This window comes from Panthera pardus, unplaced genomic scaffold (genome assembly GCF_024362965.1).
Source record: "Panthera pardus isolate Hobbes unplaced genomic scaffold, ASM2436296v1 HiC_scaffold_17, whole genome shotgun sequence".
NCBI classification, from domain to species: domain Eukaryota; kingdom Metazoa; phylum Chordata; class Mammalia; order Carnivora; family Felidae; genus Panthera; species Panthera pardus.
Window position 1 is genome coordinate 83,069,879 of NW_026526732.1, and position 14,663 is coordinate 83,084,541.

The 14,663-nt window shown below is 40.2% G+C and overlaps 2 protein-coding genes across 8 annotated transcripts in view; both read right to left on the reverse strand.

Annotated features, from left to right (window-relative positions):
• MYO6 (myosin VI) overlaps nucleotides 1-9,590 on the reverse strand; it is a 143,882-nt gene extending 134,292 nt beyond the window's left edge. For all 7 annotated transcript variants that reach the window (XR_008422976.1, XM_019442694.2, XM_053904708.1 and 4 more), the window contains exon 1: nucleotides 9,364-9,590. The gene's annotated coding sequence lies outside the window, so the exon portion shown is untranslated. The remainder of the gene's footprint in view (nucleotides 1-9,363) is intronic.
• On the reverse strand, nucleotides 1,745-7,145 carry LOC109263230 (26S proteasome complex subunit SEM1-like). Its single transcript, XM_019442654.2, has 2 exons — nucleotides 7,062-7,145; nucleotides 1,745-3,985 (listed from the first exon to the last, which is right to left on the reverse strand). Exons 1-2 carry the CDS (start codon nucleotides 7,143-7,145, stop codon nucleotides 3,719-3,721), a joined length of 351 nt encoding a protein of 116 aa, XP_019298199.2. The 3' UTR covers nucleotides 1,745-3,718.
• Nucleotides 9,591-14,663: the final 5,073 nt, after the last annotated feature.

Below are 14,663 nucleotides of genomic sequence, written 5' to 3' on the forward strand. Positions count from 1 at the left end.
AGTACTGCTCATATACTAGGGACCTTCATACCATCTCTTTAAGAAGAGAAACCCGTTTTAGTAATCCTCAGGAATTTGTCCAAAATAAAAGACATGGATTTAAACTTGTACCCAGAATTCAGGTTAACTAGGTAAAACTAGCATTAACAAAAGACAGTTGAGTAACCCCAAACTGCAACAGATGTATACAGAAATTTAAAGTGTCTTTAAAAGGACTTGGGGAGGAAGGACAATTATTTCACAACAGCCTTACTTCTATGAACTGTTACTACATTATGCATGTGTTCTGCTCTTTTTGCTATCAAGAGTTCAGATGAACAGGAGGTAAAAGTTCCATAAGGCAAAGCCCTCTTCTTGACAAAAAAAAAATTTTTTTTTTAATTTTTTTTAACTTAGTCATTAAAAGATTTTTTTCAGGGGCATGTGGGTGGCTCAGTCAGTTAACCATCCGACTCTTGATTTTAGCTCAGGTCATGATCTCACAAGTTCATGAGTCCATGAGCCCTGTGCTGACAGAGACTGCTTGGGATTCTCTCTCTCCCTCTCTCTCTACCCCTCCCCCACTCATGCATACTTTCCCAAAATAAATAAAATTTTTTTAAAGTAATTTTCTATGAAAAACATTTACTCTACCAAACCAAGACTACCTAATTTCAGAAACCTCATTAAAGCACAACAATATATTAATAAAAGGATTTTATGCCAATGGACCTAGGTTATGTTTCTCATTGGGTTATATGGATCATCAAAAGTTCCTAAGGGGAGCCTGGCTGGCTCAGTCGATACAGCATGCAACTCTTGATCTCTGGATATGAGTTCAAGCCTTATGTTGGGCATAGAAATTACTTTTTAAAAAAAATAAACCCTCCTAAAATAACTGTCCAATTAAATGAGAAAGCAAATGAACTATTTTCTAAGCATGTATAAGACAGGTAGTCTCAAGTATTTTTGAGATGTATCACAACTCTCAAAGTTATTTAAATTGTACCAAGGAAATGCTACAAATTCCCAAAGGTTCTAATCAATGCCTTATTTATTCTCCACTTGCTCCAACAAACCCACAATCCATCCTTTGCTCTGTTCCAGCCCTGGGAGGATGAGCCTGCAGAGATCATCACCTAGGCTCCCCAGCTGGGTTCAAGCAATGCAAGCCAATGAACAAGACCGAAAAGAGGGAGGAGAGGTCAGGAACTTCCCCTCCCTCCCTCCCTGCCAGTCAGGCCTGCCTTAAAGCCACAGTTCCCTGGGGCCCTCCTCCACAATTCCAGCTCTCAACTCTCAGCTCTGGTAATCTCTGGAGAATTAAGGGCTTCTCACCATTGCTATCCCCTGAGTGCTTCTTTCAAGCACCCCCACCCCACCCCACCAACCCCCCTCCACTTCTTGTTTGTTCTCTAACCTCGGTAATCTGTTCTTTTCTACCATCAAGGATAAAATCTCTTTCCTGCTAGGAGCTTGCCTGATGCAGTTAACAATACCAAGTCTGGTTAGTCCAAAATAGCACATTATCTAAAGAAATCCAATTTTAAAAGTTTAACAAGGTCTTAAGATATAACAAGGTCTTAATACAAGTAAGTACTACTTATTTGTAATATTGCTATTTCTATAATTGTTTAAAAATTAAATATAATCAGCTCACTTCCAAATGAAACTGGGTAAAAGCTGAAAAACTCATTGCAATTAAATTTAGGTGTGAAATTCAACACTGCACTGTCCTCCCAAGATAAATGCCTATAGACCACAAATAAGCTTAACAGGGGGAAAAAAATCGATGAAGGGATTCTGGTAACTGATATTTCACTTCCTTCTACCATACACTGTCTGGTTAATCCAAACAATTTTTTTTGTTGTTATTGTTAAAGCCCTCCCTAAGTACAAGATGAAGAAAAGTTTTAAACCAGTGGTTCTCAAATTTTGGTGTACAAGTAAATTCAACCAAGAAATTTGTCAAAATGCTAAGCCCAGGTTCCACCCACACCTTCCTGACAAGTGTTTCTACCAGTTCCCAGGTAATTCTGATGCACACCTAAATTTCAGAACTTCTTAAAACTGGCCAACTTCAAGATTCCACCCAAATCTCCAATACATTTTTTTCTCTTTGACTGAATATTTCACATTAAATATTGTCAAACAGGGGTGCCTGGGTGGCTCAGTCAGTTAAGCATCTGACTTCGGCTCAGGTGATGATCTTGCAGTTCATGGGTTCGAGCCCCGCGTCGGGCTCTGTGCTGACAGCCTGGAGCCTGGAGCCTACTTCAGATGCTGTGTCTCCGTCTCTCTCTACCTCTCCCCTACTCACTCTCTGTCTCTCAAAAATGAATAAACCTTAAAAAAAAATATTGCCAAACAAAAAAATTTTTAAAGCATAGTCACAATAATAATGCACACTAATTATATACCACTGTGAGATGTGTTTCACATGTATTATTATCTAATTTGGTTCTCACAAGAACCACACCAGGTAGGTAATATTGCCCCCATTTTACAGATAAGAAAACTGAAACCCAGAGAAACTAAGTAATCTGACCAAAGTAATGACCGGTAAAACCAGGATCACCTCTGGTCTGCCAGTCCCTCTTACCTATACACTGGACAAGCTAGTACTTGTACCTAAATGCAACTCTGGAGCCTCAGGACTGTCACAAAAAGGATTAAGCCTAAGGGCCAAGCAGTTAGACAATCAATAATCCTCCCTGTCCACTCCCTCCCCACAACAAGCTCTCCTGACTCCCCATCCCTCCTCACTCACCGAGGCCTTCCACTTACATGGTATGCTATCACATTGTGGTAGAACATCACAAATCTGTGTATATATCAGCACTCTTTCTACTCTTACCTACTGCATGCTAAGTATCTCCAAACTCCATTTCCACTGTGAGCCTGAGTAAATTTAACATCTCTGTGCCTCAGTTTCCCAGTCTATAAGTTATGGGTCATAATACCAAGTGCACTAAGTAGTGATTAGCTGAGACAATGTACATAAAGTACTTGCTTGACATAGTATCTAACACATAGCAAAAGCAACAACTCAATAAACAATAGCTGCTAGTCCAACATATCAATCGTAGGTCCCATTTATTTTCTCCCAGCTTTGTTTCCTGAGACTGAGATAAAAAATGGAACATATGCTTACTTATCAGGAGTAGATGGGTAACAGTGTTATAACTCAGTGTTACAATGCCAGGCATAAAATATTTCAGAGTAAATGAGTCTTTGAGTAGCCATCAAATTGTACTACTTGACAACTATTTCCCAACTTTAGGGTCAGGCCTGTTGATTACACACTAGTATGAAGAGTCTATAATTAACTTAATTCAAAACAACAATAAAATGTCACTCAGCACAGGGACTTGGTGTTAATTTATCACTGTATCACCAACACTTAGAACAGTGCCTGGCTCATAGCAGACACTCAAATATCTGTTAAGTGAACAAAGGCATAAAGGTACCAATGCAGACACATCTTAGCTCATTAGTGAATCTTTACAAAAAAACAAGCATAATTATCAAACCAGTATCAATGTGGCAAGTAATAAAAGTTATTTTCAAAATTCCCCCAGAATATTTTTCTCCTTTTTTTTAAGATGTGATACAAACACACACAAAAATCCAAGCAGGTAATGAAATAAACATATTTTTGTAAGTGTTCCATCCTGGGTTCTGTGTCCTAGAATTTAGCAGACAGTTCAAGTTTAGGTTGTTTCAACACTTCTGGATGCTACAAGGTCTCCATCTTATAACCATGTTTGTCTAGTTCAGGTTGTAACTGATTGGAGAAGTCATCCTCTACACTGTCATCATCCCAATTATCCTCCGAGACATGTGCATCTGAATCTTCGTCTTCACCTAAACCAGCCCACTCTTCCGCAGGGAACTCCTTGAACTCCTCATCCTCCTCCAAGAGACCCAAGCCTACAAGCTGCTTTTTCTCTGACACTGCGACCCTCCCCACGAAAAATCTCTCAGGCCCGGAAGAAAGTTGGAACTCTCACACTTCCTCACCGAAGCCACCCAAGCTGCTGCTGCATCTGAAGCCGGCCTTACCATAGAACTCTCCTTTCTTTCTTAAAACAGATGTGTGTCCTTTAAAAACTCTCCAACTAGAAAAGTTAATTACTAACCTCAGCTCCATGTGCTTGCTTCGGCAACACATATACTAACCTCAGCTCCATTAATCTACTAAAAATGCTGGGGCGCCTGGGTGGCTCAGTCGGTTAAGCGGCCGACTTCGGCTCAGGTCACGATCTCACGGTCTGTGAGTTCGAGCCCCGCGTCGGGCTCTGTGCTGACAGCTCAGAGCCTGGAGCCTGTTTTGGATTCTGTGTCTCCCTCTCTCTCTGCCCCTCCCCCGTTCATGCTCTGTCTCTCTCTGTCTCAAAAATAAATAAACGTTAAAAAAAAAAAAATGTTAAAGTAGTTCCATAATAATGCATCATGCTCATCTCCTGCTTTATATGAAGAAAGAAAAAAAAAAAAAAAAAAAACCTAGTAACCATTTAACAATTATCACTTTAGTGATGCTGACTTTTCAGAATTTCTGGAACCATTCAAACTGAAGCCACAAAATGAAGTCACCACTAAGAGGCTGACACCAACTAACACCTAAGAGATAAGAGAACTGTGATCTACTATGGGAATACACAGACAGAAGTTCCATTCTCAGCTATTCTTCTAGGCAGCCACCTATGTATCCTTCAACAAGTGCTTAATTTTTTTGTCCCCACTTTCTCATCTGCAGAGTAGGAGTAAGTTTATCATATCTACTTCAACAAGTTGTTTTAAGGACCAAATGTACACAAAATGATTTCCAAAACAATAAAGTGCCATACAAATGTAAGTTGTTAAATTTTATATAAACTTCAACAGATTTTAAATGGATGTTTCTATTTACCTTTCTTTTTATGTCTCTGCCACTCTTTGTATTTGCTAGATCCAAAGATCTGCCAGTACGCAGAAGAAACAGTTTCTGCCTAGCCAGGTTTCAAATATACTAGGCCCTCAGTAAATATTTGTTGAAAAGATGTTCATCCAGGGGCGCCTGGGTGGTTCAGTTGGTTAGGCATCTGACTTCAGCTTAGGTCATGAACTCACAGGTTTGTAAGTTCAGGCCCCGCATTGGGCTCTGTGCTGACAGCTCAGAGCCTGGAGCCTGCTTTGGATTCTGTGTCTCCCTCTCTCTGTGTTCCTCCCCCACTCACACTCCATCTCCCTCTCTCAAAAATAAATAAAGATTAAAAAAAAAAAAAGATATTCATTCACATATAAGAGAAATTTTAAAATTCTGCTATATGCAATACCATATCTTGTAAAGGTTAAGTAGCAGGTTACTTTCAAATAAAATAACAAGTGACGTAACTTATATAAAAGATGCCTGTGGTTTTCTCAAAAGCACCACCTTCCTTTGTGCACATTACTCAGCCTAGATATAAATATTCACCTATGTGAATATCACCCAAAGAATGTACTTCAATATTGTGGTTTCACTGGAGTTATGCTTTCTGCATTGAAAAAGACTTCCCTTCTCTTTAACACTAGCAAGATTTCTGAAGATGCCAGATTTTTTCTTCCAGTTTTACATTCTATGCTTCAGCATTTACAGGGAGAACTTTTGGTGGACTAGTGGTCACTTCTCAAACTACCAGGTCATTCTTACACTAAATAAGAAAAAAAGTTTAGGGGTGCCTGGGTGGCTCAGTCGGTTGAGCATCCGACTTTGACTCAGGTCATCATCTTGCAGTTCGGGAGTTTGAGCCCCGCGTCGGGCTCTGTGCTCACAGCTCAGAGCCTGGAGCCTGCTTCAGATTCTGTGTCCCCCTCTCTCTCCACCCTACCCCTGCTTGTGCTCTGTCTCTCTCTTTCAAAAATGAATGAAACTTTTTTTTTAAGTTTATTTTTGAAAACCAAGCATGCAAAAATATTCCAACACTTACATTTTAAGATTATTAATAATGAATAGTCCACTAAATTTGTCAAATAAAAGCATAATTGTTTTAAATGGTAAACTTCCTGGGTCCTCTGAATATTATATAATGCCTCAAAAATCGAATTTAAGCTTATTTAATGTTAGTTCTTGATTATCTACACACACACACACACACACACACACACACACACGGAGATGTGTTACAGATCATCCATTAATAATTTATATTAAGCCCTTGGATGATGGTTTTGTATTTACTGTTGAATATTAGTATCCTTGAGATGCAAAATTCCTAATAGTTCAAACCAAATAATGAAATATCTGTAAACACAGTCACCCAACTCAGCTGTCCTACCATTTTTCTTCTTTCTCATTTACCCAAATACAACTACATTCTTCTGTTGAAAGAACTCCTACTTTGCTACAAAAGATGGACTTTGCGTGCTCATTTTTGTCCTTTATATCTATTATAGTTTAAAGGACATTCCTGAAATAAACACAGGCCATAAAAAAATCGTCCTAACAGTACAGGTGACAATTTAATAATAATTTGAAAACAAGCCCCCAACACCAGGATTACCCAGTTAATATCTGAAAGATAGCTACTGTATTTATGGGCAATGATCTTTCTCATTTGAAGAAAATATAAAGTTTTATCCTAAACAGGAACACTATACTATTCATTTTATAGACAATGAAAACCAGTGTTATTAATTCTAATTCCTATGAACCCATCAAAATAAAAAGTGCACAGTATGCATAATATTCTAGAATTTACATCAGAAATGATAAAGTGGGGTGCCTGGGTGGCTCCACTGGTTGAGTGACTCTTGATTTCAGCTCGGGTCATGATCCCACGATTGTGGGATCGAGCTGCATGTCAGGCTCCACACTGGGCCTGTTTAAGATTCTCTCTCTCTCTCCCTCTGCCCCTCTTCTCCCACTCACGCACATACTCTCTCTTTAAAAAAAAAAAAAAAAAAAAAAAAGGAAATGATAAAGCAACACATTACTGTTCAAAGTTGTCAACTTAAAAATGACAAAACAGAATTCAACATTAGTTCCAGAACCACATTCATGACCTATCTCATTCGCACTCCTGTGTGCTTTCTTCAAGTTACATTCTTTAACACAATACCAGTTCTGCAGGTTTATTTGAACGGTCTACCAAATGAACTGAGATCAAGGCAACCAGGTCCAATGGAAAGGACAGGGGTTTCATGGTCAGAAGACTTAGGTGTGAATGCAGACTTTGTTCGTCTGAAGCTGTAAGACCTTGCACAAATATTTAATCCTCTAAGCTTAAATTTCCTCATGTGTAAGAGGACAAGACCACCAACCTTGAAAATTATTTTGTAAATCAAATCCCTTGGTTTGTGTTCTGATTATGGCAGATGCTTAATAAATGGGTGACTATCTTATACAACTAAACGGCCAGTTCACAAATTATTATAAAGTGCCTCATTAAGGGGATCACAAACTGTATGAGATTTATTAAAGCTGTAATACCTTTTTCAGATGAAAATGTTTTAATATACAGAAATGTTCAGAGGTTAGAAATCTTTTTAAAACTGACATTTTACATACCAAAGTAAAGCTTCAATGATCAACGGTGAAAATTAATTTTTTTTTTATGTTTGCGGTACTTAGACTTATTCAAACCTCACATGCTCAAAAATCTTAAAACTCTATGAAAAAGGAACAGTACTTTAGAATCCAGAGACAGCCCAGTTATCTAAACAATGGGCTACATGATACACCACAGTCTCCAGGCAAAGTCACAACAGGATGAGAAAAGAGCCTTCAGCCACTCTCAGATTTCCTGCCCACTGTTATTTTAAAACTTGATCATATAAACATAAACAGAGGGGGAAAAAAATCCACTTCAAATGAGCTCCATGGGTTATGATTTATGATCTGTTTTTAATACCCTGAATTAATTTACATTAAATACTGCTATAGTTCATTACATTTTTCTTGCTCACATTTCTGGGCACTAATGAATAATATATGTATATTATAGTTTTATACAGTATATATTTAGAGTTTTTAATCATGATCATCTTTTCTTAAAGTCATTCATCATTTCTGTTACTCCCTCTTTAAAACTTAGTTTTGGAAAACAAAAATATAACTCAAACTGGGAGAACGATAAATAGTATGTCACACAGAACATACAAACACAATGGGCAAATCTGCTTAAGACCAAAATGACTTCTGTTTACCACTGTGCATCTAATTCTGCACAACTTAAAATACTCAAAACGAGCTGGATATTTAAAAGTCAATGAGTTATTTTGAACGGTTGCATTGTTTCAAGCTCTGGCTACAGCCCAATTTGTAATGTTTCTAAAATTAATGATAAAAAACACCAATGTAATTTTTTCACTAAACAATTTCCAATTGTAAAACCACAGCCCGAGATACCCAGGAAGTTTAGTTAATTTGTACAGATATGCCGTTTTGCTGCCAACCTTTGTACCGTGACCATTACCAGCCCAAGTTCAAGATTCACATTTTACGGTGTGAACAGTGTCAACTGAATCTTAAGAATTTTTAAAACTCTCAAACCCTGACTATATTTAGATACATTGGATCTACACCACCAGAGCATAACACCAAATGAAATTTTTATTTAGCATGTACAGCAATCTGTGAAGTTGAAATAGTGTTCCTAGTTGTTCACTAATATCTGCAGATTAGGATACAAGCATTCCTCCACCGCAACTTTATACCAGAAAAAGTGTCACTTGTTTTCTTAAATTGTATAGAAACAGTATTTCTGACACGGGTGTTCTAGTAACAACCCTACCAAATTATTTCCTACTTAAAATCCCAGATTTTGAGCATTTTAATGGTTTTAAGGGGCTTTTGAACGTTAACAAATATAAAAAACTCTTGTTCAGTAGTACGCATATAAATTAACATACTCAAAATACTGGACAACTTAAAAACTAAAACCACAGCTTTAGACAGTCCCAACCTGGTCTCCTACCTGGTTAAACTATTAATTTAATATTGGCTGGCACCTGATCCTCGTATCTCAGAACAAACGGCTCCATTCCTACACTGGATTTTAAGCTTGTTGACTTAAGAGAAAATTATCACGGAGTGTCCAAGTCAGAATGGGACACCTGAGTGCCCTGCTTCTACCTGGGAGCTAGAGAAGATACACAAAGGTATCTTGGTGACGATAAACCCATGAAAGGAGACTCTCATTGTCCTGTGGAAATGAAAACCAGCCCTTGCACTACTGTGAGTCGCCGCCGCCGCCGCCGCCGCCCGGGCCCACCCATCACCTGCTTCACCCACACGCGTCCTCGGGAGGTGAAACCAGCCGTCGTTCCCCGGGCTGCCCGAGGAGGCCCCGAAGCAGGGCCCGCCAGGGGAAGCGAGGCCCTGACGCTGACGCCCCGAAGCAGTGGCTCAGGGTCACTCACCGGTGCGGACGCGAAGGCAGGTGCGCGGCGGCGAGGCTACCTGTGGCCGGTGAGGTGAAGGGCGGGGTGGGAGGTGATGAAGTTGACCGAAAAGGCCGACGACGTGAACGAGTTCAGAGTCGCGGTGGCGGCGGCGGCGGCGACAGGGCGGCGGCGGCGACCGGGCTCCGGCTCGCTTCCTGCTCGGACAGATCCCGGGTCCGTCTCCGCCCGCCGGCCGGCGCCCCGCCGAGTCCCCGGCCCCAGCGCGCGCACGTCACGGCTACGGAGCGCCCGAGGGGGCGGGGGCGCTGCGGGCCGGGGCGGGCCGACCGGGAGCGCGAGCGCACGAACGCGCGCTCCGAGAGGGGGCGCTGGGAGCCCGAGGCCGCCCCGCCCCTCCGCTCGCCCCCCGAGGGCAGCGCAAAGCCTCCAGGGCTGAGGTGGGCGACCCAGGGCGCCGGAAGGGGCTGCGGCGGACCGAGCTTTCTATCCCTGTTCGTCCCGCTGCGACCCCGCCTTCTTCGCCGTGGGGGCAAAGCAAGTTCTCTCCGGTCTGGATGCGGTGACTGCGCAGTCTGGCAACAGCAAGAATCAGTTCACGAAGAAAGTTGTTCAGGGCTGGGGGCTAGGACGCCGCGTTTCGCTAGAGGGAAGGCGGGAACAACACAACGTTGTTGCGAAGGGAAGATCACTGCTGCAAACTAGGCTCCAGTCTGAGTTGGCTTGGGCTGGGCTGCACTACGGAAGGAGCAACCTTGCTGTTCTCCTTTGGGTAGCAGAGGGTCTGAGATGGAAATTTTGCGTTTCTCCGGCCCCCGCCACTGCCGTCACATGTATCTATTAGAACACGATATTCTTTGTTGCTTAAATTATACTGTTTTTATAAGTAACATACTTGTGAATCATATTTGAATATTAAATATGAAGTTCCTATGCAAAACGGAATTATGAAAACATACACCGTCTTCACAACGAAAGAAGCTTAAGAAAATGAAATGGTAATTGACTGTAATGCTAAATATCTCCAATGAAAAAAGAGTACTTACATATGAGAATTACATTTTTTTCCTCAACATTTCTGTGTAGCAACTAGGAAACTTAAGGAAATCGACACGATTTTGATAAGAGACAAGTTTCAAATACTAAATTTTTCTACAGTTCTTTTGGTGGAAAAACTAAATTATGTTGAGATATTTTAGCATACGACTAAAACAAGAAAATATTAGGAATAAAATAGGGAAGTAAGAAAGAGGAAGAGAAACCAAGAAAGGAAATAATTTACAGCAACCTCAGAAATTCAATTCCAGATTGCCAAGAAGTAGGTCTTAAGTATATAAAACTAGATTTCAAAACAATTGGAGAAAAGAGAGAGAAACAAGAACAAGAAGGAGAGAGTAATTTCAGTTCACTGCTTTGACTTCATTTTGGATTTAAGATTATAAGGCTTTGGCACACCAATAGAAGCTGATACAGTTTATTGTGAGTAATGACTTGTGTTGTTTTTTTTCTCTCTCTCTCTCTCTCTCTCTCTCCTTTTCCCCCACTTCCAAACCATCACGGAGTCCCTTTGCCTCAAGCTCCATATCTCTCAAATGTATCCAGTTCTTCCTTGTAGCTACTACCATTATCTCCTTTCAGGTCACCATCATTTCAGATCTTGCATATTGCTTTAGCCACCTAACCATTTAACCATGCTGTGATCCTGTCCCCATCTAATCCAGTCTCTACAATGCCACCAGGTTTCTATTTTATAAAAGTCTATGTACTCCTCTTTCTAAACTCCTATAGTCACACTCTACTACCCTTAGTATAAATCCACATGACTTAGGATGTCTTCTGTGATCCTTCTTATGTTTTTGTTTAGCTAGCACAGTGGGGATTTTTCTTGCCTTTTTTCTTAATTGAATTTTAATGCCTCTTCATTGTTCCTCGGTTCATCACTATCCTAGACCCCATTAAAGCTGTCCTAAACCAGGCTTCTTCACACGGTTACCTGCTTGTCTTTTGAACCGCTTGGATTTTGGACCACTGTCTTAGCCCTGCTTACCTGTCCAATCTCCTTTCTGCCCACTGTCTTTCTCCATTTCTTGTACTTTACATTCAAGCCATTTTGAAGTGATAGTGTGCTCAGAAAAGACAGTTACACTATTTATGACATTGGAGTGTTGCCAGGATAAATCCAATGAATCATTTAGAACAAAAAGTATTTGTCCCCTCTAACTTTTTCTGGGGTGCCTGCCTGACTCAGTCAGAAGAACATGCAGCTCCTGATCTCAGGGTCATGAGTTCAAGCCCCACATTGGGTCTAGAGATTATTTAAATAAATAAACTTAAAAAGAAGAAGACGTTTTTCCTAACTCCCTTATCCAAAGCTTCAGTGCAATTTGGTGGTCATTTTCATCTCAGAACGCATTGCACGTATCTCTTCCAACACTTATTTTACTAGTGATACTTTGCTTATAAGTATCCCCAACTGAACTGTAAGCTCTTTGGGGGAAGAGTAGGCAGACAACAAGCTCCTTGTTTGCCTTTGATTCCATAGTGTCAAGTAGGTTGGTGTTCACATGGTTCTTACCCATTAAACAGTGCCTATGATGGTGATGATGATGATGATGATATGATTGAATAAATGAGACAGCAAGAGAGTTGAAAGTTCTAGGAAACTGCATTTACTGTCTTTAGAATGGTGGATATAAGTGTGTCATATTTGCTACCCAAACTAATCTTAACAATTTATTTCATATTTGTAAGCTTTTCAACTTTTCTCTCACCCATTACATATTTATGAAACTCTTCCCTGAGTCTCCTTGTGCTACTACTCCAGGGATTCCTGAACTGAGATCCATAGATCCCCCATCAAAGACGGGGGCTTCAAGAACCTCTATGAAACCATTTGCAAAATTTTGTGGGTTTTTTTTCATTTTTTTTCATGTTTATTATTTTTGAAGGAGAGAGAGAGAGAGCAGGGGAGGGGAGGAGAGGGGCAGAGAGAGAGGGAAACACAGAATCCGAAGCAGGCTCCAGGCTCCAAGCTCTCAGCACAGAGCCTGACATGGGGCTCGAACTCACGAACAGTGAGATCATGACCTGAGCCGAAGTCAGACGCTTAACCGACTGAGCCACCCAGGTGCCTATGTTTTTTTGTTGTTGTTATTTGGGGTTTTTTTCATTTTTATAGGAATCAATATCATATGTATTTAAAGGGTCTCTATACCCTCTCTGATTAATATCCACTTTATCAGCTTCAACTACATCTGTGTTGCCAATTCCTAAATTAAGTCAGGCCAGACACCCCACACAGACTCCTTCTCTTTCCCCTCCCATCTGCTTCAAGAAATTCCCCTGCCAGTATGCCATATTATAATTACGATTTTAACAGCCACTGGTCTCAAATGTGGTTACTAAGTCACTCAGTACTCCTTCCCTTTCTTACTCCTAGTTTTGGAGTCACTGAAATTCGGTTCATTCTATGTCATGATAATTTTATTTCTAAGTTGATGTCTTTCTCTCCATCTTGCTTTGGAACAGGCCATCCTCTTCTTTTATCTGAACTCTTGATATTGCCTCTGCTCATTCTAGTCCATTCCCTCATCACTCTTAGTTACCCCTCCTCTTGAATTGGATTATGTCGTCTCCTCTACCAAAATCTGATGACTTTCAGATCAGTTAAAACTCATTTATATGATACATAGAACCCTTCACAATCCTGAACTTACCCTAGTCATAGGAATTCAAGCATGCCAGACCCTTTCATAATGCTCCTGTCATCAAAACTCAGTCTGTTATTTCCTCTGTCCTGACTCTGGCAGAATTTGTATTTCTTTTCTCTATTTTCCAGAGCACCCACTTCATACCTATATTGTAGCACTTATTAAGTGGTATTATCATTATGTTTTTATATTTGTTTCCCTCTAACAAGTCTCCAAAATACTGAGCTTTTTAATTAGAAATTTCGCCCTACTGTTTTTTTTATTCCTGGAGATTAGCATAATGCCTGCCTCGTTAACATAATAATAACAATGCTGGAATGTATTGAATGCTTGCTATGTGCTAGCACTATACTAAGCACTTTACATAGATTATCCCACTAAATTCTCACAGCCCTGTGGGGTAGGACCATGAGGATTTGCTTTTTTTGCCTGCCTAGCTTCTGAATTGCCATCCTGGAGCAGGACCCACCTCATACTTTGGAAACGGAGTTTTGGCCAAAGTCCTTCTCCCCATTATCTGGCAACTAAGGCATACCATAGTGGTGGTATGGGACCTAGGGTTAACTCAATTGGATGCTCTCACCTGAAACTTGACATCTGGACAAAGTGATGCAAAGATACATAGATAGAGATAATTCACAGTGGTGTAGATAATTGTGGCAACCTAGGTCTGGTCGTGTCAGTGCCAACAGTGACATCCTAAATGGATGGCCCTGCACATTTTACACACCATTTCTCCATCATCACCAGTGATTGTGTGAGCTACGTGATACTTGTGCAATACATTCTCCTGGATGAGTTAGCCAGAGTTTGTTTCTGTTGCTTTCAACCAAAAGCCCCAATTAATACAGAAAAGTTCTATCATTATCCCTATCTCACAAAAAGGAATAAGTAGGTGCTCAAGTGCTTATTGAATCACTAAGTGAGATATTTGCAACACTCTCACTTCTAAAAGAAATTTTTATCATTGCCTCAGGTTTTAGTATGTTTGCACTAATGGTAATCATCTGGGATTTATAGGGAAATAAATTACAGAAAAAAAGCGGATCCTGAAAGAGAGCATCTTAAGATTTTTTTCCTTAGCATATATCTAAGCCCATCCTCATACACCATCAACATCTGCATCTCCCATACTTTATCATGAAAAACTCTTGCTTAATGTAATCACTGTAAAATCATAAGTGATTTTGTTAAAAAATTGAACGAAGTTTTAAACATCATTCCTGGGACGCCTGAGTGGCTCAGTTGGTTGAGTGTTTGACTCTTGATTTCAGCTCAGGTCATGATCCTAGGGTTATAGGATCAAGCCCAGTGTTGGGCTCTGTGCTGAGCGTGGAGCCTGCTTGGAATTCTCTCTCTCTCTCTCTCTCTCTCTCTCTCTCTCTCTCCCTCGCCCCTACCCCCTGCTTGCTTGCTCTCTGTCTCTGTCTCAAATTAAAAAAATAATAAAATAAACATCATTTCCTGAATGAAAGTAGCCTAATATAGTTTAGAAATATTTTCAATATAAAAGACTAAAAGCTGAAATGTCATTTATCAGTAGTTACTTGAAACATTTTTTTAACAAGTTCACAATTTTTTATCAGTGTCCTAGAAATTTCTTTAACT